The sequence below is a fragment of the Notolabrus celidotus genome, chromosome 22, assembly GCF_009762535.1.
Source record: "Notolabrus celidotus isolate fNotCel1 chromosome 22, fNotCel1.pri, whole genome shotgun sequence".
NCBI lineage: Eukaryota > Metazoa > Chordata > Actinopteri > Labriformes > Labridae > Notolabrus > Notolabrus celidotus.
In genome coordinates, this window is record NC_048293.1 from 10,721,080 (window position 1) to 10,742,737 (window position 21,658).

Consider the following 21,658-nt stretch of genomic DNA (forward strand, 5'->3'; position numbering starts at 1 on the left):
AGAGACCAAAAGGGAGGGGGGAAACCCACAGCTGTGCTTGACAACTAAGCAACTACACTTTGCATAGCAACAGTTCCTGGAAGGTACAGTGAAACAAGCATACTGTACTTAAACCAGCACAGGTTGTATGGATATAAGAGAGCACCTCTGTGCACACATAAATCCAATAATAAAAATGCAAACAGAATCACACAGGTGGTGCACACATGCACTAATGTACCTATCCTCTTGGCTCCTGACGCACATAATACACATGCACAGTCTCTCCCTCACACACATAAACGCACAAGAGTGGTGCAGCTGGCTGCTAAGGCAAGCGAAGAGAGCAGATGGAGAGGCTTGAACAGAACTCCACTGGACCAATGAGGTCCAGTGTAGTGTTGCTCTGAATACAATCTGCATGCTGTTGGACACCAAAACAGCTTTTCACACTTTTTCATCTTCTCAGGAGAGATTGCATGACGCTTTCTACTTTCAGTAGATGGGAGCATATTTTGTGCTCAGGTTTAATAGCTCGGGAGTAAATATTGAGCTTTAATTAAAGAAAGGTGACACATGAAAAATATATGGATGCTTACAGGCCAGTGATGGAAGGAAAAGGAGACGGTTATCTGCTTTGTTTAGAAAATAATTAGCAGCCGGTGTATCAGTGGATATGTATAGATTTTAAACTTGATACTGCATTAATATTGTCACACCTTGTGCTGTCTGGTGTAATATATTGTTTTCAATGAAACCCAGAGGGGCCATGCCTTTTGTATGCTGATAGACAACCAATCATGTCTAATTGTCTTTGCTTTCATAGCAGCTGCAGTCGCTCTCATATTAAGACATATTCCATTCAAATCTTCAGGACAAGCATTTATAGCCAGAGCTTATCAAGTGGACAAAGGGTTCAGTTTGAATAATTGGACCATTTCTTATCAGGGGTGACATCCTTACAAAGATCTGCCGTTGACCGCATCTGCCCAGACAGGAGGGAATGAATAATACCTCATTCATTTGTGCCTGCAGCTTGGCCCTCATCCTCAGGGTCAGACCATAAAATAAAGGCTTAGAGACAAAAATACGGAGAAATGGCTTGAAATCAGAATATTTGGCTCAAATTAAACAGAGGAAGTGGATGCTACTAGAAACCCAACTGTAAGACTTTCTGCATTTGATGAAATGCCAACAGAATAAGTCAATTATGGGCGGCTGCTGTGGTGTCAAGCTACTATAATGTTTTATGAGGCATATTCATGAGGTCATAATGGAGGTGAGTCCAATTAAAGTGGAAAGTCCATTTGGGGGTAAGGGCAAAAGTGGTTGGTTGAGAAGAGGCCGTTCATCACGTCTGCCAGTGAGGGTACCCACCCTGTAGATATAGTCCAGCAGTGGGGCTTTGTGGGATTTGCAGTTCTCCTGCAAAGGCGTGGTGATGGGTTCGAGGAGCAAACTCAAAGGAACGGCCATGCACCAGTCCAACAGGCAGAGCAGCAGGGACACCATCAACTAGCAATGGGCAAGAAGAAGGGAGTCAGATCAAGTTTGAAACAAAAACATATCCTTAATTGAAAAAGAGTTGGAAAGTTTAAGATAAACAACAGTAATAGATGAGAGCTGCAAATACAAATATAGGCAAAGAAAAAAGGAATGAGAAAAAAAAAGACATCAGTGGAAACATTCCTCTGCAAATGCATCATTCCAGCATGATAGATCAAGGGCCTTTAGATGTCAGCTATTTCATATCCCCTCCTTTCGAAAATGTACCTTTTTGTCCGCTTCCACTGTTGAGTGCTCTGCGCTCGGCAACAAAAAAGCTATTGTGGCCACAAAGATCTGTGTTGGGACAAAACAAGAGGAAAGATAATTGGATGACACACTCCTATTCATCAGCTGAGTCAGGGCTGTGTGCTAAATGGATGCGATGCCACAGGATGTTGGGTATATATATGGATGAGTAATAGTTCATGTAAGACTAACATTTCAAAGCCAAAGTGACATGATGGGGATTCAATTTTTTTTACTGGTAGTTTGTTCTCACAGTTCCCTAATGGGTGCTAACAATTCCATTGTATGCGTGTGTCTCTGAGTGGGTGTGTATGTGTGTGTTACCTCAATGATTTTCTTAGGCAGAGCTGACTCCAACCTCTGGAGATGTTCCCAGTGAGAGATGAGCAGCTGAAAAACGTCACAGGCTACCTGAGCCACTGCTTTGTTTCCAAACTGCACAAAAAAGCAAACAATAGGTTTTTACAGAGTAGGCAACATACAGTGCATCCAGAAAGTATTCATACCCCTTCATTTTGGAATAATGCTGTAACATAAAAAAATGTAGAAAAAGTGGATTAAATTCCTTTTTCCCTCAACATTCTACACACAATACTCCATAATAACAAAGTGAAATTTGATTTGTAGAAATGTTTGCAAACTAATTAAAAATTAAACACTCAAACATTGCAAGTATTCACACCCTTTACTCAATACTTTGTTAAAGCACATCTGGCAGTAATTACAGCCTCCAGTCTTCTCGGGTATGATGCTACAAGCTTAGCACACCTGGATCTGAGGAGTTTCTCCCATTCTTCTTTGCAAATCCTCTCAAGCTCAATGAGTTTGGATGGAGAGCATCGGTGCATCGCTAGTTTCAGGTCTTTCCAGAGATGTTCCATCGGGTTCAAGTCCAGGCTCTGGCTGGGCCACTCGAGGACATTCAGAGTGTTGTGAACATTCGCCGTAGTCTGAGGTCCAGAGTTCTCTGGAGCAGGTTTTCCTCAAGGATCTCTCAGTACTTTGCTGCATTCATCTTTCCCTCGATCATGAATAGTCTTCCAGTTCCTGCTGCTGAAAAACGTCTCCACAGCACGATGCTGCTACCACCATGCTTCACTGTAGGGATGCTATTGGCCTTATGATAAGGGGTGCCTGGTTTCCTCCAGACATGACGCTTAGCATTCAGGCCATCTTGGTTTCATCAGACTCTGAGAGTCCTTTAGGTGCCTATTGGCAAACTCCAAGCCGGCTTTCATGTACTTTGTGCTGAGGAGTGGTTTCCGTCTGGCCACTCTACCATAAAGGCCTGATTTGTGGAGTGCTGCAGAGATGGTTATTCTTCTAGAAGGTTCTCCTATCTCCACAGAGGAACACTGGAGCTCTGTTACAGTGATCGTTGGGTACTTGGTCATCGACCTGTCCAACGCCCATCTCCCTGATCGCTCATTTTAGTCCATCAGCCAGCTCTAGGACGAGTCCTGGTGGTTCCAAACTTCTTCCATTTACGTATGATGGACACCACTGTGCTCTTTGGGACCTTCAATGCATCAGAAATGTTTCTGTACCCTTCCCCAGATCTGTGCCTCGATACAATCCTGTTTCGGGGGTCTACAGACAATTCCTTTGACTTTATGGCTTGGTTTGTGCTCTGACATACACTGTCAACTGTGGGATCTTATATAGAAAGGTGTGTGCCTTTCAAAATCATGTCCAATAAGTTGAATTTACCACAGGTGGACTCCAATCAAGTTGTAGAAACATTTCAAGGATGATCAGTGGAAAAAGAATGCAGCTGAGCTCAGTTTTAAATTTCAAAGCAAAGGGTGTGAATACTTTTGTACATGTGATATTTGAGTGTTTTATTTTTAATCATTTTGCAAACATTTCTACAATTTTTTTTTTCAGTTTGTTATTATGGAGTATTGTGTGTAGAATGTCGAGGGAAAATGGAATTTATTCCACTTTAGAATAAGGTTGTAACATAACAAAATGTAGAAAAAGGGAAGGGGTATGAATACTTTCCAAATGCACTGTATGTATAGAAAAATGTAGATGATATTTCCTTGGATCAAATTTCTGTAGCCACTCATTAGATGTTTTTCTTTCATTAGAATAAGAGTGTGTTCTTGATTGACAGCAGTTCTTCCGGGTTCAAAAAACACAAAAAAGGTGTGGAGAAATTCTACACACAAAATGCTTTCAGTACCTTTGATATGCATTTAATTTCTAAAAAACAAGCACTCCACGGACAAAACAGTTTTTATTCTCCTAATTTTTCAGGCTTCACTGTTTACATGTATCTCATAGTATTTCTTGTAAGATATTCTTGGATATCTTGGCACTTTTCCTTGTTGAATTTGTGTCCTGTGTCATTCAAATACACAAATTCTAGTAAAGGCAGAGGGACAATGCTTGTTGAATGTGTGGAGAAAAAGTGTGGGCACAGACTGACTATGAGAGAATTCTGGGTAATTTTACTTAATGTGCATATAATCAGCATAATTTTATTTCCACTTCAAACCACAGCTCATTTTCTCCAGACTCATTGGAGGAAAGATTTGAGCTGTTGACAATTTTCTGTCAAATGTGGATTTCTTCAGTGATTTGAAATTCTTTTTGGAGAAATAGAATTTCCCATTTCTTCCAACTTGAATGCCTCTCAACATGTAACAAGGGCAGACAATGTGGGGAGTGCAGAAATGGCCAAACACAAAAAGGGGCCCTGAGAGTTCAGCACCTGCTTTTAGAAAAGAGACTCTCAGTGCCACTCTTCCCCCTAGATCCCCCACCCAGCCTATACCCTCTATTTTTGGGCTGGCTGAGTCTGTGTGTCAAGTTGTACAGGGGAGTGATTACTGCTCCATTAGAGAGAAAGGGGGGTGGAGGGGGTTACTCGAGCAGGAAGCTGGGAGATGTAGCTGCTTAAATTGGCCCACATCTACTGCGAGCGAGTAGCCTGGAAATTACGCCACCGCCCAAAACCCTTTTCCATGAAAAAAAAACCCAGCCTCCTCTGACTCGCTGCATCTCTTCACTCACGGAGAAAAAGTGGGCTCTTTCGAAATATACCCAGGAGTCACATCGCTGGACGTGTTTTACTCTCCCACTGTTCTCCACTCACTATGTTGAAACTGTTGGGCAGTACTTATATGTGATCAACTATCATTTCTGTGAGAGCTAAACACTACAGGGCCTGGAAGGTAAAACAACAGAAAGACTGATTAAAATCCCCAGCCTCTCTGCAGCATTTAGTTTAAGAAATTATGACTAGCACTGATTGATTAAAGTGGTCAAAAAAAGCTTTAATTCAAGCGTTTTTAGAAAGTGCAGCTGTTTCATAACACTTTACTTAGCAGACATCAAATTGCAATTGTATGCCTGGTGCAAACGTAGCTTTCTTCCAGCACAGGGCCACTGACCTTTAGTGTTACTCCAAGAACATTGATGGCATCTTTAACCTGGTGGTGGATGTCTTTTTGCATCAGCTCCTCACACACCCACAGACCCAGACTGCATACGGCAATACACCTGAAAAACACAAGGTGTAATACATCAGAGAATAGTACATGTTTTGAATTGTTTGTAATGTAGTTATAAAAAAAGAGAGGAACGTTTTAATAAATAGACTAATACATCTCACAGAGTTTAATGTACATTGTGCAGTGTTGAGATTTGTTTTTTACACTACATGAAGTTATACATTTATTTTAATAAACATTTACAATGGTCCAAAGGAAACCCTAACAGAAATCACAGTGTGATCTAATGATAAAAACAAAAACAAAAAACCTATAGCCAACATTAGAATCATACCTGGCCCCTTCACAGTGTTCCTTTGTTGCAGTCTCCAGCAGGATGTTGATCAAATAATCCTTGACAGCAAAAAACAACTTATGTTTACACAATGTTTGCAAATAGAAATATAAGCTATTGACTCTATTTAACATTCAAATATTGGTATTACTTGATAATTTGTATTACAGAATAAAGATTTATTTTACATGCTGGAAATTAAGTATGACTGGCTTTTCTCAAATAAAAAAAACACAAATCCACAACCCACATGTCCGGCATGACACATGCTGACTGTTTACCTTGATATCCTCATTGCCCACAATGATGTCATCAGAGCCAGGCACTCGCTGCAGGATAGGAATCTCAAGGTAAAGGTTGGGAAAACACACCAGGGAGCCAAGGACTGTCTGAGCCTCCATCCTCGGAGCCTGGCAGAGATGAGAGGAAAAATAAGCCTACATGCCGTCATCAATCCCCTCAAGCTACATTACCAACATCAACCTCCTGGACATAGGAAGGTAACTATTTGAGCAGAGAGGATCAGTTGGATCACTCAGTATTAAATTTGGACAGTTAATATCTTATTCTACCATATCCCTGTTTCCAACCCCAACCGGTCTCAGCAGATGGCTGTCTAACATGGGTCTGGTTCTGCTCAAGGTTTCTGCCTGTTAACAGGAAGTTTTTCCTTGCTGCTGTAACTAGTTAATTACTGCGAGGTGCAATGCTCACGGTGGATTAAGATGAGATACGATCTAGTCCCGTCAGTAGGAGGGGACTGGATCTTACAATTATCTGCTATAGGCTTAGACTGCAGAGGGAACTGACACACTGGGATCCTATCTCTCCCCATTCTCTGCCTATTACTTACTTTAACTCTCCCTGTCCCATTGAAGTTACTAACCATAGACCTTTCTGGAGTCCCTGAGCTCCATTGTCTTGTAGGTTCCTCTGAGGCGCTGCCACAGACTGCCTGCTACTACGGACACGACATACTACAGACTTACAACTGTTGCTCCTGTCCCAACACTATCATCTCTCTCTCTCTATTCATCTGCCCTTTACCTCTTTCCAACCCCAACCGGTCTCAGCAGATGGCTGTCTAACACGAGTCTGGTTCTGCTCAAGGTTTCTGCCTGTTAAAAGGGAGTTTGTCCTTGCCGCTATAACTAGCTAAATACTGCTGGGTACAATGCTCATGGTGGATTAAGATGAGATAAGATCGAGTCCTGTCATTAATCTAACACAGAGTATGGTCTAGACCTGCTATGTTTGTAAAAACGTCATGAGATAACGATTCTTGTGATTTGGTACTAAACAAATAAAGATTGATTGATTAATATTAACCTGCTCATGTTTAAGCTTAAATCTTTTCACAGTAGACTTAAATTAATTCAAATCCAGTCAGAACCATGCATAATGTTGGCACCACAAGCCTGTGTTCATGTGAATACACAAGCACAGAATATGTTTTGTTTTTGTTTTTTCATTTTATGTGTGTATTGGTTACTAGTGTGTATTATATGTTTGTCTTGTAGGACCCCCTCGAAAACGATATGATACATCTCAAGGGGTTACTCCAAATAAAATATTTCAAATATTAAAAAAAAAGAATAAAACTTCTTTGAATAAGATGAATGCTTTGCATTTAACAAATCTAATCACATCGAATAGTTTAACTGACTATCAAATACAGCTGAGGACTTTTGAGTTGCATATTTAAAGGTCCCATATAAAGGTAATTTTAGCTATTTACATCATGTCCTAGTTGTCTTATAAGCAAGGATTTGAATTCAGTTGCAATAAACATCCCACATTCAGCCTGTGTGGGATCTCTGCAGCCTCTCAGTTTCTAACGGCGTTATCCATGCACTGATCTGAGTGGGAGGAGATGCAATGATAATGAGGCAATGCGCTGATTGGGTGTCAGACAGTTGTCTGAGAGGGGAAAGTAAAGACTGTTGCAGGGACCAGTGCAGAGTGGAGAAGTTTGTAGGAAACTCCACGTACCGACCAATCAGTTTGGTTGATCGTGGAGCTCAGTGAGCTGATCATGAGGGGAGGGAGAGAGACCAGTAGGTCAATTTGCCGATCTGTATGATTTTACACGTGAAAAATATTGATGAAAGCTATTTATTGAACTGCATAGTTCAACAAAGACGGAAATCAGCTAACACTAGAGTCTTTGAGGTGTAGCACTTAAAAGATGTAAAATGACATGTGCTTATTGTATGGATCATGTTTTTAAATTAATTTGTATTATCAACATACAGTCAAGGCTGCAGCTGAAATATTCCGTCTAAAACTACTGACACAGGAATACATCAGAGCAAAAGTTTGTTTCAGGGAATAAACAGGAGTTACTGCAGTCATATCTAACATGCAGTATTGATGGTAAAGTCAAATAAGTCTTAATTTGGACATTGACTCTTGTAATTTTTTCTTATCTGCCTCTTCTTTTTCTTTTTTTGCAAATGCAACTATGTTGATTTTAGTCCTGCTATGAGTTGAGTCATATGTTGCTAACACTGCCCTGTCATGTGAAGGGTTGCTTTCTTGCCTTTTGTGTGTAACTTTATGTGGCAGCATAACAGGGAGTAGAATCCCTCAAGGATTAGTTTTGCATACATGCCTGTGAAAATCCCTCCTGTCATGACGTCACCAAATGAGATAATTCAAATCACCTCGTAGAAGCTGTGTTTCCCAGTAGGTGGGCTGTGGAAACAATGTAAGCTATTTCGCTTCCACATTTGCTGGAGGATGACCAAGGTATACATGCATCAGCAAGGAAAATGTGTTTTCCATTATATGGGACCTTTAAACCATGTTTTGTTTATGGGGATATGAGTTTTAATACTGCTAGTGCAACATAATGTGGAAGTGAAGTAGATATAGGTTAAAGCTCTTGTTGAGTTTTTAACTGGTGATGAAACAGACTGATACTAACAGTGATGCCTCCTTATGACTCACAAAAAGCAATCAATACCATTAGCAACACAACTGACTATTTCTATATTATAATTTTTAGATTCTAAACTGCTGTGAGGGGTAGCTGTCAGATTAAACGTTAGACAGCACACTGAAGAAACAGCATTTTATCCACAGCAAAGTTAGTCCAGAAAACAAAACTTACACATGTTCAGGACATTACTGGCCAAAAATAGTTGGTGGTGTTAATTTTAGACATCCTTGCAAAGTCCTGCATTATCTTTGTTTTCGTGCAAGCCGCACAAGAGACATGGATACTGGAATTCACAATACAGCCTTACCAAGCGGCAACTTCCGGTCGTGAGAATTGAAGCCAATGCGGAAAAGTTAAAAACTGCAGTACCAGAAACCACATACACACCAATTCAAAAGAGATGATCTTTGCAGCAGAAATAAACATGTTTACAGCCTAATACAAAAAACAAGTGTAGTCTAGGTAGCTCATTTCTGGATCGGCACACTGTAGGGGGGGTGAATTTTTTCATAACGCAACAGTTTCGACAATATTAAGATTAAGAGTATTTGTGAGAGGCACAGCTGACTTGACTGACAGTTGGGAACACTGTAGCTGTTGGCTAGGAGGCTCAAAGCCCGCCTCTTTACCTCACACTAGCTCGACAGAAGTTTGGTTGACTTCAGCATTTCCAATATGGCTCCTGCCACCGATTGGTCTTAAAACAGTGCTTCAGAAACAGATGGGTGACGTCACAGATGCTATGTCCATATTATACAGTCTATAAATAATCAGTCTTCCCTAATTTGGATTGTTGCTAAATACAAGGATGCATAGAGTCATGAGTAATGAATAATTGTGACAGGAACTGTGCACAAAAGATATGAGGAGGATTTTCGTTCATGCAACCTGTTTAAGTTTATTTTGTTCTTTGTTCCTACACAACATAATGCAGCAAAATTCCTGAAATATTTGAAATATTTGTCATTACAAACAACTCTTTTTAGTTCTTGAAATCAGAATAAGGTTCTGGTTTAGTTCATACATAAATCTGAGTATTGAAAGCGTGTGTTTACCTCTGAAGAGCCTGAGCTGAGAATGCAGGCCGCAGCAGTTATGAAATCTCCGACAAGCATGGTGAAACCAGGGAGGCCGAGGAAGAAGAAACGAGGAGAGCAGGAACGGATCATAGTGTTCAAAACATCCTGAGGAGACAAATGTATGCATACGCACACACTCACAAACATCAGTAGAAGACACGCAGTGATTCACATTTTAATATTAAAGTTATTAGCCATCAGTTACTGGTTTGACTTGATGCAGAAATTAAAGACTTAACTACAATTAGTGCTCTGAACAACAAATCAATACCTCAGCACTGCTAAAGTATGTCCTTGGGTTAAATTTTTGTGTTTGATGCGGGCAAATGGGACATAATATTAGAGATATGGGCAGAGAGAAGGCTTTTTTTTATCCAACAGGTAGGCCAAGCAAGTTAAGGAGAATAAAGCACTTAACTGTACATTTTTACCAAAGAGCAGAAAAAAAGAGTGGAAAAAGAAAGACAGTGGAGTCAGGGTTTGAAAGAGAGAAAGAGAGAGGGGCAGCAGATGGATTGTTCACAGAGGATAAGAGGCAGAACAAAAGACCCCAACTTTTGTGAGTCACGTGTTTATACACACAAGCAAACCTGTAATTAAAGCCAGAGACAAGGTATTGTTTTGCTGAGGTACAGGCAGCTCAGTGGCAGATGGGTGCTCTTTCAACATTGACATATGCTGTACTGCAGAGGGCTCTGCACAAACTGCTCAAGTATGTACAGTGTGATACCATTCTAGACAAGCGCATGAAAAGCTGTTAACAGGTTTTCCATGCTGCATTCAGCTGCAGCAAAGAGGCTGAGTTCTTTACTTTTCAGGAACAAAAGAAAGTTTTTTTTAAAGAAAAAGAAAATATCTCATTAAATTCAACTGAACTATATTTTTTTCAAATATCTATGTTGGTCAAATATTGGTATGAGAATGCAGCAACTCTGTAAAAAAGATAAATTGCCCTCACTCTTATCTGATACTGAGTGTGTACATTTGTGCACAAAGGCAAGGTCCAAGATGGAAACACCTGCCTTCTGGCCATAAACTTGTGTTAATCAGACCGTTCAAACATTAGCGATCTCTTTAGCTGAACCAAAAGAGCTCCATAGAAAAAAACAGATGCACAGAATTTCTCTCTCAATCTTACACACATGCGCACGACACGCACACATTTATCTATCTTTGACATTAATTACCCAAAGCACTGGCAAACAGGGGATGCAAACACAGGAATAAAATAAACAGGCAAAGGGCAATAAGTAAGAACTCAACAATATGCACTACATGTGGAAAATTGCAGGGAAGAGCTTTAGGACTGAGGGCCCATTTTACCCTCATTTTGTTGGTAATTGACCTCTGAAACATAATGTGCAGTGCAGTCAGAGGTAATTAGCATGCAACAAACTGTTGCTTGATTGCCTCAAGTGAGCATTTTAGAGAAAGCCACAAATGTAGAACACAAAGTGTTTTCCATTGTATGTGTAAGTAGAGGGAACCTGATTTGAGATGTGTGTATAGAGATGGGAATTGAGCCCCGCGTGTGGCTCTGTATTGGCAGTAGGAATGGCCCCTGCATCAACAAAAGGTGCATTAACGTAACTCTGAATAGAGGCCTTTTCATTTGGCCTCATCTCCAGGAAAGCACACGCTGTCCACCTGCTTGTCCCTGGGGTGATAGGGTTCAGCTCGGTATGACAGCACTCTGCGCAACATCGCACATTTTTTCGTCTTGTTTACAGGATGTTTCCAGTTTAGTATGGGGAAGATTTTCTGTTGCAATTCAACACCACTGTTATCACTGTGAGTATCTGGGGTTTTCCCTTCACAGGGCTGTTATGAGAGAGAGAACCCACCTGCATAACTATGAAGTAGGAGGTTCAATTAACAACCACATTTGTGACTTAGGGGTCAACTGCCACAATTTCATCTGGCTGTAAATTAATTATACAAGGCGTCACTTCTGCAGTGACAGACATAACAGGCCCTTGTACCCAACATCTTCTATGCTAATACATGTTTATGACAAAACTAATTTGTGCTAACACAAGAGTAGAAGTCAGCCAGTGTATTGTATGTTAAACAGCATGTGCAGAAATGCTTTGTTGTGTACACTCCACTACACTTAACAAAATATGCTGTTAACTACTGCAGCTCAGACAGTAGACCTATTAGATAGATTACTGCTTTTGTGCTACAGCCAAGCTTTTGTGAGAGCAGTGACCAGCGAACAATCAAGACAATAGCCATGACCTTGGCAGCCTGTCAGTTGGAAGGAGAATCCCTCGGAGGGAACTGTCATTTTCTCAAAGCTAAGTTGAATTTAGTGGAAATGGTTTACACTGGGACTCCCCTTTTTGTCCATAAACCCAGTTGGTTAAAGCAGGCATTTATGACTTAAGGAGCAGGTAGTTCAAAGAAAACGCTCCACATGTTTAGAATCCACTAAAGTAATATAAAGGCTGTGTGCTTAAGTCTGAGCTAAAAAACAACCATAATGTTCAGCAATTTATTTACATTATAGCAATCATAAAAAAGTATCTGCAGACCAGACTTGGCTGACAGTTACTATTCTTTAATTTAACAGAAAAATCAATGCATGAAAAATAAGTAAAGTAAAAAGAAACATGTACAGACATGTATATGTATTTGTATGATAGATTCAGAAAGCAAATATATATTGTTTTATTTTTTCTGCTTGGTTGGGGGTTTCGGGTGAAGGCAGAGAGGAAGGAGGAGGGGGATGTAAGAGCCACTTTCTTATGTTAAGCAGGCGTGCGGCTGTCCTCTATTGTGTGGCGTGAGGACTCTTTTCTCCGGCCAATTTGAGCATGCTTCAGTGGCCAGCCTGGCTCTGGCCCCCCGACGCATTATACAGAGCCACAACAAAAGCTGGAGAATGTTGCCTCGTCCCTGAATGTGCCCCCCTCATTGCTCTACTCTCCACTACGTTCCCCAGTTTCCCCTCCCGCTCCTTCACACACTTGCATACACACAGACAGGCAGGCAGGCAGGCAGGGAGGCAGTCCAGCCTACTCTGGGCCCCTGGCCGACGTGTCAGTCTAACGGAGCGCGACAGACGTCAATCCTTAATTAATCACGTATACGCGGCAGGGGCTCAAAACATTATTTAACGACATGGAAAACATTCTAATAAGCTTGTCGCACTGCCAAGGCGCAATAGAGACCAAGCCAGGAGGGCATATATACACACACACACTTGCATCCAAAACACCCCCCAAACCACACACACTTTTATCCCCTTCCTTTGTTTTTGGGGACTCCATTCATCTTAACTCAGCTTCGTCTGGGAGAAATGGAGCCTGGCCAGAATTAAAAACAAGTAAGGGTGTGGCTGAAGGAGGTTGAAAATGCCAAAACACAGAAGCGGTCTTCATCACCACTGGTTGGCACACGGTTTTCAAAATAATTTCCTTAATCAAGGACTCAACACAATTACAACCCAAAGCACCTATATGAACCTCATTCTTCCACCTGTCTGGAACAGCTATCATTCTGCCTCTAATTAGCTGCAAAGAAAAAAAAGTGCCACTGACTGAGCCCATTTATGTGCCAAGATTATAGCCTATCTGCATCAATAACTAATAATTGATTAGGAATCACTCTTTCATGTCACACAATGGCAAAATGTTCAACTTAAGGCCATAGCTTCCCTGTTTTCCACATGGCTAATGTGTGTACATCACAAGAGCTTGTCTAGTGTACCATCTAGTGGTGAAAAAACAAAGCAACTGGCAGCCATCCTAAAGGTGCCTCCTGCTGGCCATACCTGGTCGTCACTGGTGATGCCCTTGTGCATAATGTGGTACAGGTGCACCAAGAAATCACTGTTGGGGAGCACATCCTGGTGCCTGGTCATCATCTCACAAATCAGCTTGTAGGCCTGCAGCTTACCAGCCTTGTACTCGGCAGGCAACATGGTGGCCTGTAGAGGAGAGGAGAGAAGAGACGCTGAGTCTGGTACCATAAAGAAGATGCTAGAACTTGTTTGTTTGACATCTATAGGTTATGTATGAGGGACATTAAGAGATTTTCTTTGGGCTGAAACTTGTCACCACTGGAATTGGCTGTAGACATTGAAAATGTAATGCAAACAGATGAGCTGTTCTGCATTAATAATGTTACATTAAATATGTGATACTTTTTTTTGTCCCTTAAATAGTTCAATAAGATGCTGCTTATTTAATTGCATGTTTAGCCACAGCCTCTTTCCATGCTAAAGCCTACAAGTCACTCTGATTTAATTAATTTTAATCCAATTCCCTCTTGAGCATAAAGGCTTTTCCTAGGGAAACACCTACCAGATATTGTGTACATTAGCTAATCCAAACATATACTATAACATTAAAGCATTGAAACTACTCTAAATTTTCAATCTATCATTCAGTACCTCTGCACATTATTGATTGTAAGTGCACAGTATTTAATTATTGTGATTGTTGTCTTTTGTGTCTTTGTTTTTGTTACCCTAAAAAGCCAGGAAGCCAGCATTCGAAGAGGGGGGATGAAGGCTGGCTGGGGAGGAGAGGACTGGTTGTCCACGCTGATCCCAAGATTGTCCCGGATCTGTAAGCACATGTTCATTGAATAAATTAAAATAACCATCATGCATAATCTCTATATCTTGTATTCTAATCTAGTATGTAAGACAGAGCAGAACCGGCCAACTATTTCAATTTACATGGATACCGTTAGCTTAGATCAATAGGCACTCGGATCACTGAAACACACCCTTTTATGTTAGTGGGTAGGGTCAATGTATCCCAGACTTTTGCAGCAAGTTACATATATTAACAGGGTATAATTTTCCTTAATCTGAGATAAACTCCTTAAATTCAGGCAATCAATCAATTTTATTTTTATAGTGCCAAATAACAAACGTTATCTCAAGATGCTTTTACAAACATAGCAGGTCTAGACCGTACTCCATGTTAATGTTAAATTATTAACAAAGACCCAACATCAAGACAGGATAAGATCCAGTCTCCTCTTACTGACAGGACTCGATCTTATCTCATCTTAATCCACCATGAGCATTGTACTTTGCAGTATTTACATAGTTACAGCGGCAAGGAAAAAACTTCCTTTTAACAGGCAGAAACCTCAAGCAGAACCAAATTGATGGTTTTCCCCTTCCCCTTACCTTTGCCAGCTTGTGCCAGAGCTCATAAAGACAGGAAAAGACCTTAGCGTGGATTTTGGGGCATTGGATGATGTTCACATCTCCCATGATACCCAGAATCCTCCTCCACAGGACAAAGGCAGAGTCAGCATGCCAACCAGTCAGGGTCCCACCTGCTATGATGCTGACATCATCAGCAAGACACTCACTACTATCTGCGAGGTGAGAAAAACAGGGTTTTGGGAGTTTTTGGGAGAGAAAATGAACACCTAAAATGTGTTTGCATCAGTAACAACTACATTAAATGCTATTACATAGAGGTTATAGGAATCAGTCAAAAAATGCACAACTTTCATAAAGCGTTATAATTAACAGATTTACTTGTAGTATATGAAAGTAATGTAAACCCCTCCTGTCATTGTATGAGCAGTTGTTGACCAATTCCTTTTGCTCCCTGTGAATTTTTTTCCAAATGTGCCCAAGTAAGATCTCTGTCTAATAAAACTTGTCACACTTTTGGAACCAGGCACAAGTCACATGCATCAGCCAACTCAGGTTGATTTGTGAGCAGACATTGCCATCTAGTGGACAGCAGAAGAAGGGGGAGGAAAAGGAGGGAAACTAATAGATTGCATGTGAGGAACGTAAAGAGGTGAGTCCAATATTTTGCAACTTTTGAGCAAAATGTTTAGCAGGATGAAAAAAAAGAGACAAATTCATGTATTCCATGTAGTAATTGAACAAGAGTGTCAGGGAAAATGAATGAATAAAAAGAAGACAAAGGTGAAACGAAGTGCAATGTAAGCAAAGACAGTCAAGGTGAGGCTGGAAAACACAAAGCATGTAGAGTCAATGGCAGATGAGTTCTATGCTATAGATGATGAGTAGCAGCTGGGGAGCAGTACCCAAGTGATGTGGCATGTTTAAGACAGACTGATGCATGTTGTCATCCAGGGGGCAGTCCTGCGGGCAATCTGTATGCACCAGAAGGGCTGGTGAAGCAGGTGGGTTCTGGGGGTAGTGGTAGTGGTTGTGGTGGTGGTAGGACGGGGGTGCAGAGTGGGGAGGATGGAGATACTCAGGACCTAAAAAAACAACAAGGGGAAAGCTGGCTTTGAGGAAGGGGGCATGGGGGAGGAGTGACAACTTCATGATTTTCACAATGAGGTTCACATAGAAAGTTCACACAGAAGGCTAGGGAGGGTAAAGTGATGAGAGAGAGGGGAGGGAGGGAGAACTGAAAAGCTGGAACGTTTGATAGCAGAATAATATCCATTTTGAAATATCTTGAATATTATAGTAATTAAAAAGTAACTGCCACTTACAAATATTCTGTCACATCAAACAGAAGGACATGGCCTTACTTTCTCTTCAAAGTGAGCACAACGCAACAGGCAAAAGAGACACAGTAGCAGATTCTGGCAAGCAGGTCTAAGTTCCTTGCTGTGACAGTCTGCCAGCCAACGACTTATCCATCAAGACCATGGTTATGGAAGGCACCAAAACCCAGCTAGATGATACATAGCTTAGCTAAGCCTGCAGAGCCGTTGAATTCTTAAAAAGTCTTAGTGCTGAGTGTTTGTAAAGATTTGCTCTACGGTTTAATAATAATCATAATAAAAATAATAAAAGTCATGATGATGATAATAATAATAATAATAATAATAATACCAAAATAATTTTATAATAATAATAATAAAAGTCATAATGATGATGATAATAATGATAATAATAATAATAATACCAAAATAATTTTATAATAATAATAATGATAATAATAATAACAATTATTTTTTATAAAATAATAATAATAATAATAAAAATAACAACATGATGACAATAATATCAAAATAATGTAATAATAATACCAAAATAATGTAATAATAATAATAATAATGATAATAATAACAATGATAATATTAACAATAGCAATTATTATTTATATAATAATAATAACAATAATAATAATTATAATAATAATAATAATAACCTAATAAAATATAAATGTAATAATACCAAAAATAATAATTTAATAATAATAATGAAGATGATAATAATACAAAATTAGAATCTAATAATAATAATAATAATAATAATAATAATAATAATACTACTACTACTACTACTACTACTACTACTACTACTACCACTACTTCTACTACTTCTACTACTACTACTACTAATAATAACAATTTTATATAAATAAAAATAATATTAATGACAATAATGATAACACTTTATAAAAGCATTAGATGACAGATATCAAAACATTATGCAGAGCTTTTATGACCTCCTTTTTGGCCAACAGGGCTTGACTTAAACGTGTAATAATCCTGCACCTTATCACAACAGACCAATTTACAAATTATGGAAAACTGATGTCTCCTCAACTGTTGTTGATTGTTTCTGGAATACATATGATCTGGAATAAAAACACAGTCAAAATAGCTCAGAAGCTAATGCTTGGGGTGAGTTTTTAACAGTTCTTATACCTGCAAGAGCCTCATTGTGGCTGAGAAGTAAGCTCCCTTGGCTCTGGGGGTCAGCTGTCACGTCCATGTGGGCCGACTGAGTTGATTGAGTATCGGCTTCCTCATCAAAGGCCTGCCAGGTAACCTCAGCTTCATTGAGGTAGCCGTTGGACGTCTCGCTGCTTATACTCTCGCCTTCAAAAGGTGGATGAAAGTGATGGATAAATAAAATATAAAGTTTAAGATGACGGTTCTGCGGATATCACAGTGATAATAACATGAAAAAAGTGATGACTTGTGTTACTTTTCTCTCTGAGTTTGGGTCTAGTGTAGTTTGTATGTCCCTCAGAATTGCATTCCGTCTCAGCTGGACTGCTGCTCTGCCGGATTATGATCTGAGAATACAGACACAAACATTAAAGAAGAGACAGTGGTACAGGAAATCCTGTAATATTAGTTTAAAGTTACATAGAAGCACAAAATGATTCTCCTCACCACTGGTGGCTCGGTACTCTCTCTCCTTCCCTCAGATGTCCTGCTCTCAGAGCCACACGAAGAAGGGGAGTACTCTATTTTCTGGGCTGAGGGGAAAAAATAGAAAAAGAATAATTAATTTATCACACAGCAACTTGCATCATTCTTTTTATCCCAATATAAAATGCTTATCTTATTTATTTTATCAGAACATTTAAGACAAAAGGGGTCTGTCTTTGAGGTCACTGGATAAACAAGCATTATTTTAGAGTGACTGTTTATCATCTGGTTTAAATCAGGGCAACATATGAAAATTGTTTATCAATCTCATTTGATTTTTTTCTGTTCAAGAAGCATGATCTCAGTCAAATAAACTAATAAAACTGATAACAAGATAAACAATAGATAAACCACAATTCTTATCCTTTCCTTTTAGAGGAGCAAAACATTCAATCAAGGTATTCCTGGTGAGAAATAAAAGGAGGTGGTGATTTTTATGACTGTTTTATTTCACATTTACCAGAGACGGGTACTCAAGCTTGACTTTTCAGTGAATGATCTGCCCCTGCTCCTTAACCATGTGCATATGTTGTGAATAATGTTTACAGTTTTTCTCAGTCCCTTTGGTACATTTCTCAGATCAGAATTGAAATTCTTAAAACTACTTGTTCAATCTTCACATCATTGCGTCACTTGTGCACATCAAAAAAGCAGTTTCTCATTTCTTTGAGCAAGTTGCAAATGCTTTGGTTCATCCATGCAAATGATGACAATTCTCTGCTGTTTCCTACATTATCAAGTGCTTATGTCATGTTAATCAAAATGTATTATAATGGGTCTCTGTTGAATAGTCTCACCCTCCACAACATTTAGGCATTAGTTCATCGCATAAGTCAAAAGTGCATCTCATGAACCATCAACTGGCAAGTATATATATATAGCCGGAGCACAACACAATGTTACAATGTCTGACAATGGAAGGACAAGGAATTTAACTGGGTCAACAGCCAGAGAGAAGAGGAGGAAGAGGAGTGAGGCTGCGTGGTGGAGGAGTTGGGAGGCAACAAATTAAAGTAAAAGCGTAAATGTGAATCTTGTTCAGTCTCTTGCAATCAATCTTCTACATACACTAAGGTGTAACTTACAATTTACAATAACTGCCACCAAAACTTTAACCATAGTTTACATCAGAACGTCCCTTCAGAGTACACTGTTATATTGACAACAGGACTAAGCAATTTGACTGTGTTATCTGCAAGTGCTGCAAGTGATAAGAGAGACAAAGACACACATCTCTCAGTACGTCCCGTGCTCTGCAGCTCGTTGCTGTAGTTTTGATTGATGTTACCAAGCCTCTTCAACACACAAATCACCTGTTGTGATAACGGGACGTCAGATGAAATATTGAAAAATGCGAGCTATGTTTTTTGGAGCATCTTTATAACACGTGCTGCTGATCAGTGTTATAAAAATATCAGACAAAGGCATGAAGAAATTGTAAGGAGCAAAGCTGTACTAGCCACAGCGTGTGTCTAGTCGAAGGTGACAAAAAGGTGGATTCAGGGGATACCAAGGGGTGACCATGCCCCCGCCATGATATTTGATAGGACATGCTTAAATCTTAAACCATTATTAGTCATTATCTGTATCACAGCTGCCATAGGTTGTATTTATCAATTTGTGGGGCGCTGTTGGCCTTGTGGTAGCGGTAGCAGGTTTGGCTCCCGGCCTCTACTATTTGCTGCATGTCTTCCCCTATTCTCTAGTCCCCACTTTACCTGTCTCTCTCCAGCTTTCCAATCCAATAAAGGCAAAAATGCCCAAAAACACAACTTTGAAAAGTAACCCTCCCTCAACCTATTTGTTACTGTCGCTGGGATTTAACAGGGTAGTAGCTTTCTTTGCATTGTAATGTAAACCATCAGTACATTATAATGGGACCTTGGACTAACATCTTCTTTTTGAGTCCTGAAAGATTGAAGCTAAGAAAATGTAGCCTTTATTTTGCAGCAGAGTGTTACCTTTTAAAGTAAAATAAATGACATACATATATAACATCTGTATGATAACCTAATGTTGGTAGTTAAAATAAAGGATAGTAAATCTTGTTTATTCATACTGACATATATATCAAAGATGTCACAAGGAGGGCCTCAGATTGTACCTGGTAAAGTGTCCGACACTTGATGCGTGATGTCTGAGGTGCTGCTGCTACGTGGTAGAGGACTTTCCCCGCCAAGCTCCTCCTCTCCCCCACATTCTGACAGCTGACACTCTTCAACATCTGACAGACAGAAGAATATAAAACACATGATTGGACAGTTCAACAACAAAAAAAAAAAATGCAATTTTTTGTTAAGTGACTGGAAGACACTGTGTAAGGGAAATTGTTTTGACATTTGTTAAAACATAGGTGGAAATTCTGACATGCACACATGCAGTAATGATGCAGGGAAACTACTGTTATGACCATACTCCTATCAAATGCAGGGGTGCCTAAATGGTTTTCCCATTTCCAAATAAATGTGTTCAAGAAAGTCTTCATTTCCAGATAAACATGAACCTCTCTGCTCCAAGTCCATCCCAACAGACAGCTGTGAGAGGTTGAATATAACAGACAGTGACGGATGGATGGATGGAGAAGAAGGGCGGAGATCACAAACACACAAACAAACATGCAGCTCTCAGAAAACACTTTACCTGAGAGTCTGTGAGAGCAAGCAGAGTTACCAGAAGAGATACCAGGCAAGAAAGAGCTCACAGTGTGGAGCAGCATAGGAACGCTTTTAGTAGTGGGCAAAGCCTCGTATAGATGAACACAGTTGCTGATTGACTGGCTTCGCTTAGCTTCCATCAGGGAACAAAGACAGAAGAGAACAAAGAAGTGGAAACAGAAAAAGAGGTAGAGGGAAGAAGACAGTATTCAATTAAGGCAAAGTACAGAGCATGGCAGAGCTGAAGTAGCTTTTGACCTTAACAAAGTCAATACAGTGTTCAGTAAAACAGACACCAAAAAAACAAAAACACAAGGAATACAACTGATGCTCTGAGGAAAAAAAGGTTCATACAAGACTTAAAATCACCATCTCTCTCTCTCTTAATCTCCTCTATCCCTCTTTCCAACCCCAACTCAGTCAAGGCAGATGGTTGTCTAACATGAGTCTGGTTCTGCTCAAGGTTTCTGCCTGTTAAAAGGATATTGTTTGCTTTCTTGTTCCTGGAAGTTGAAACCACAGCCTTCTTTCCATTGATTGCCCACATAGTGAAAGACTGAGAGAAGTATTGGGAAATGGCATATTTTGGTCAATATATAGCTGGTTGGTCGAGGCAGATGGCTGTCCAACATGAGTCTGGTTCTGCTCAAGGTTTCTGCCTGTTAAAAGGAAGTTTTCCTTTGCTGCTGTAACTAGCTAAATACTGCAAGGTGCAATGCTCATGGTGGATTAAGATGAGAAAAGACTGAATCCTGTATTAAGAGGGGACTGGATCATAACCTGGCTTGATGTTGGGTCTTTGTTAATAGTTCAACATAGAGTATAGTCTAGATCTGCTGTTTGTTTCAGCGTATTGAGATAACATTTGTTGTGATTTGGTGCTATATAAATAAAGATTGATTGATTGAAAATAAAACTCTGCTTGAAGCCAGTGAAACTGCCAATTCAGTACAGTGAGAATAAAAGGTTGCAAACTGGCTTCTTGGAGATGATTCATTTACAATGACTTTTCAGGAGTTGCAGCTGATATGCTGACCACCAGATTTTTTTCCTGCATAATACATTTTAAGGTGGAACCTCTGCCTAGTTTCATGCCGCCCCTGCACTTGTCAGAGTTTGAAGGGTGTTTCCCAAGGACATCGCTCACTACATTTGTCATTTTAATAGCAATTACAGTGTTACTATTATGGTAGCATTGCTGTATCAGAATCAGTGCTGTGCCCCAGAAAAGACCCTGCCATACCTGCCCAAGGGGAAGAAAAGTAGAATGTTTTTCG

At 39.9% G+C, this 21,658-nt stretch overlaps 1 protein-coding gene across 2 annotated transcripts in view; it reads right to left on the reverse strand.

The window, feature by feature from the left end:
• ralgapa2 (Ral GTPase activating protein catalytic subunit alpha 2) overlaps positions 1-21,658 on the reverse strand; it is a 105,468-nt gene that overhangs the window by 36,290 nt on the left and 47,520 nt on the right. For both annotated transcript variants that reach the window (XM_034675644.1, XM_034675645.1), the window contains exons 17-31: positions 19,832-19,951; positions 17,689-17,774; positions 17,498-17,588; positions 17,215-17,388; positions 15,628-15,807; positions 14,744-14,937; positions 14,068-14,166; positions 13,370-13,525; positions 9,568-9,696; positions 5,850-5,978; positions 5,569-5,627; positions 5,175-5,283; positions 2,098-2,208; positions 1,753-1,821; positions 1,357-1,494 (exon numbers count right to left, since the gene is read on the reverse strand). In XM_034675644.1, the coding sequence (XP_034531535.1) occupies positions 1,357-1,494; positions 1,753-1,821; positions 2,098-2,208; positions 5,175-5,283; positions 5,569-5,627; positions 5,850-5,978; positions 9,568-9,696; positions 13,370-13,525; positions 14,068-14,166; positions 14,744-14,937; positions 15,628-15,807; positions 17,215-17,388; positions 17,498-17,588; positions 17,689-17,774; positions 19,832-19,951 (1,844 nt within the window). The remainder of the gene's footprint in view (positions 1-1,356; positions 1,495-1,752; positions 1,822-2,097; positions 2,209-5,174; positions 5,284-5,568; positions 5,628-5,849; positions 5,979-9,567; positions 9,697-13,369; positions 13,526-14,067; positions 14,167-14,743; positions 14,938-15,627; positions 15,808-17,214; positions 17,389-17,497; positions 17,589-17,688; positions 17,775-19,831; positions 19,952-21,658) is intronic.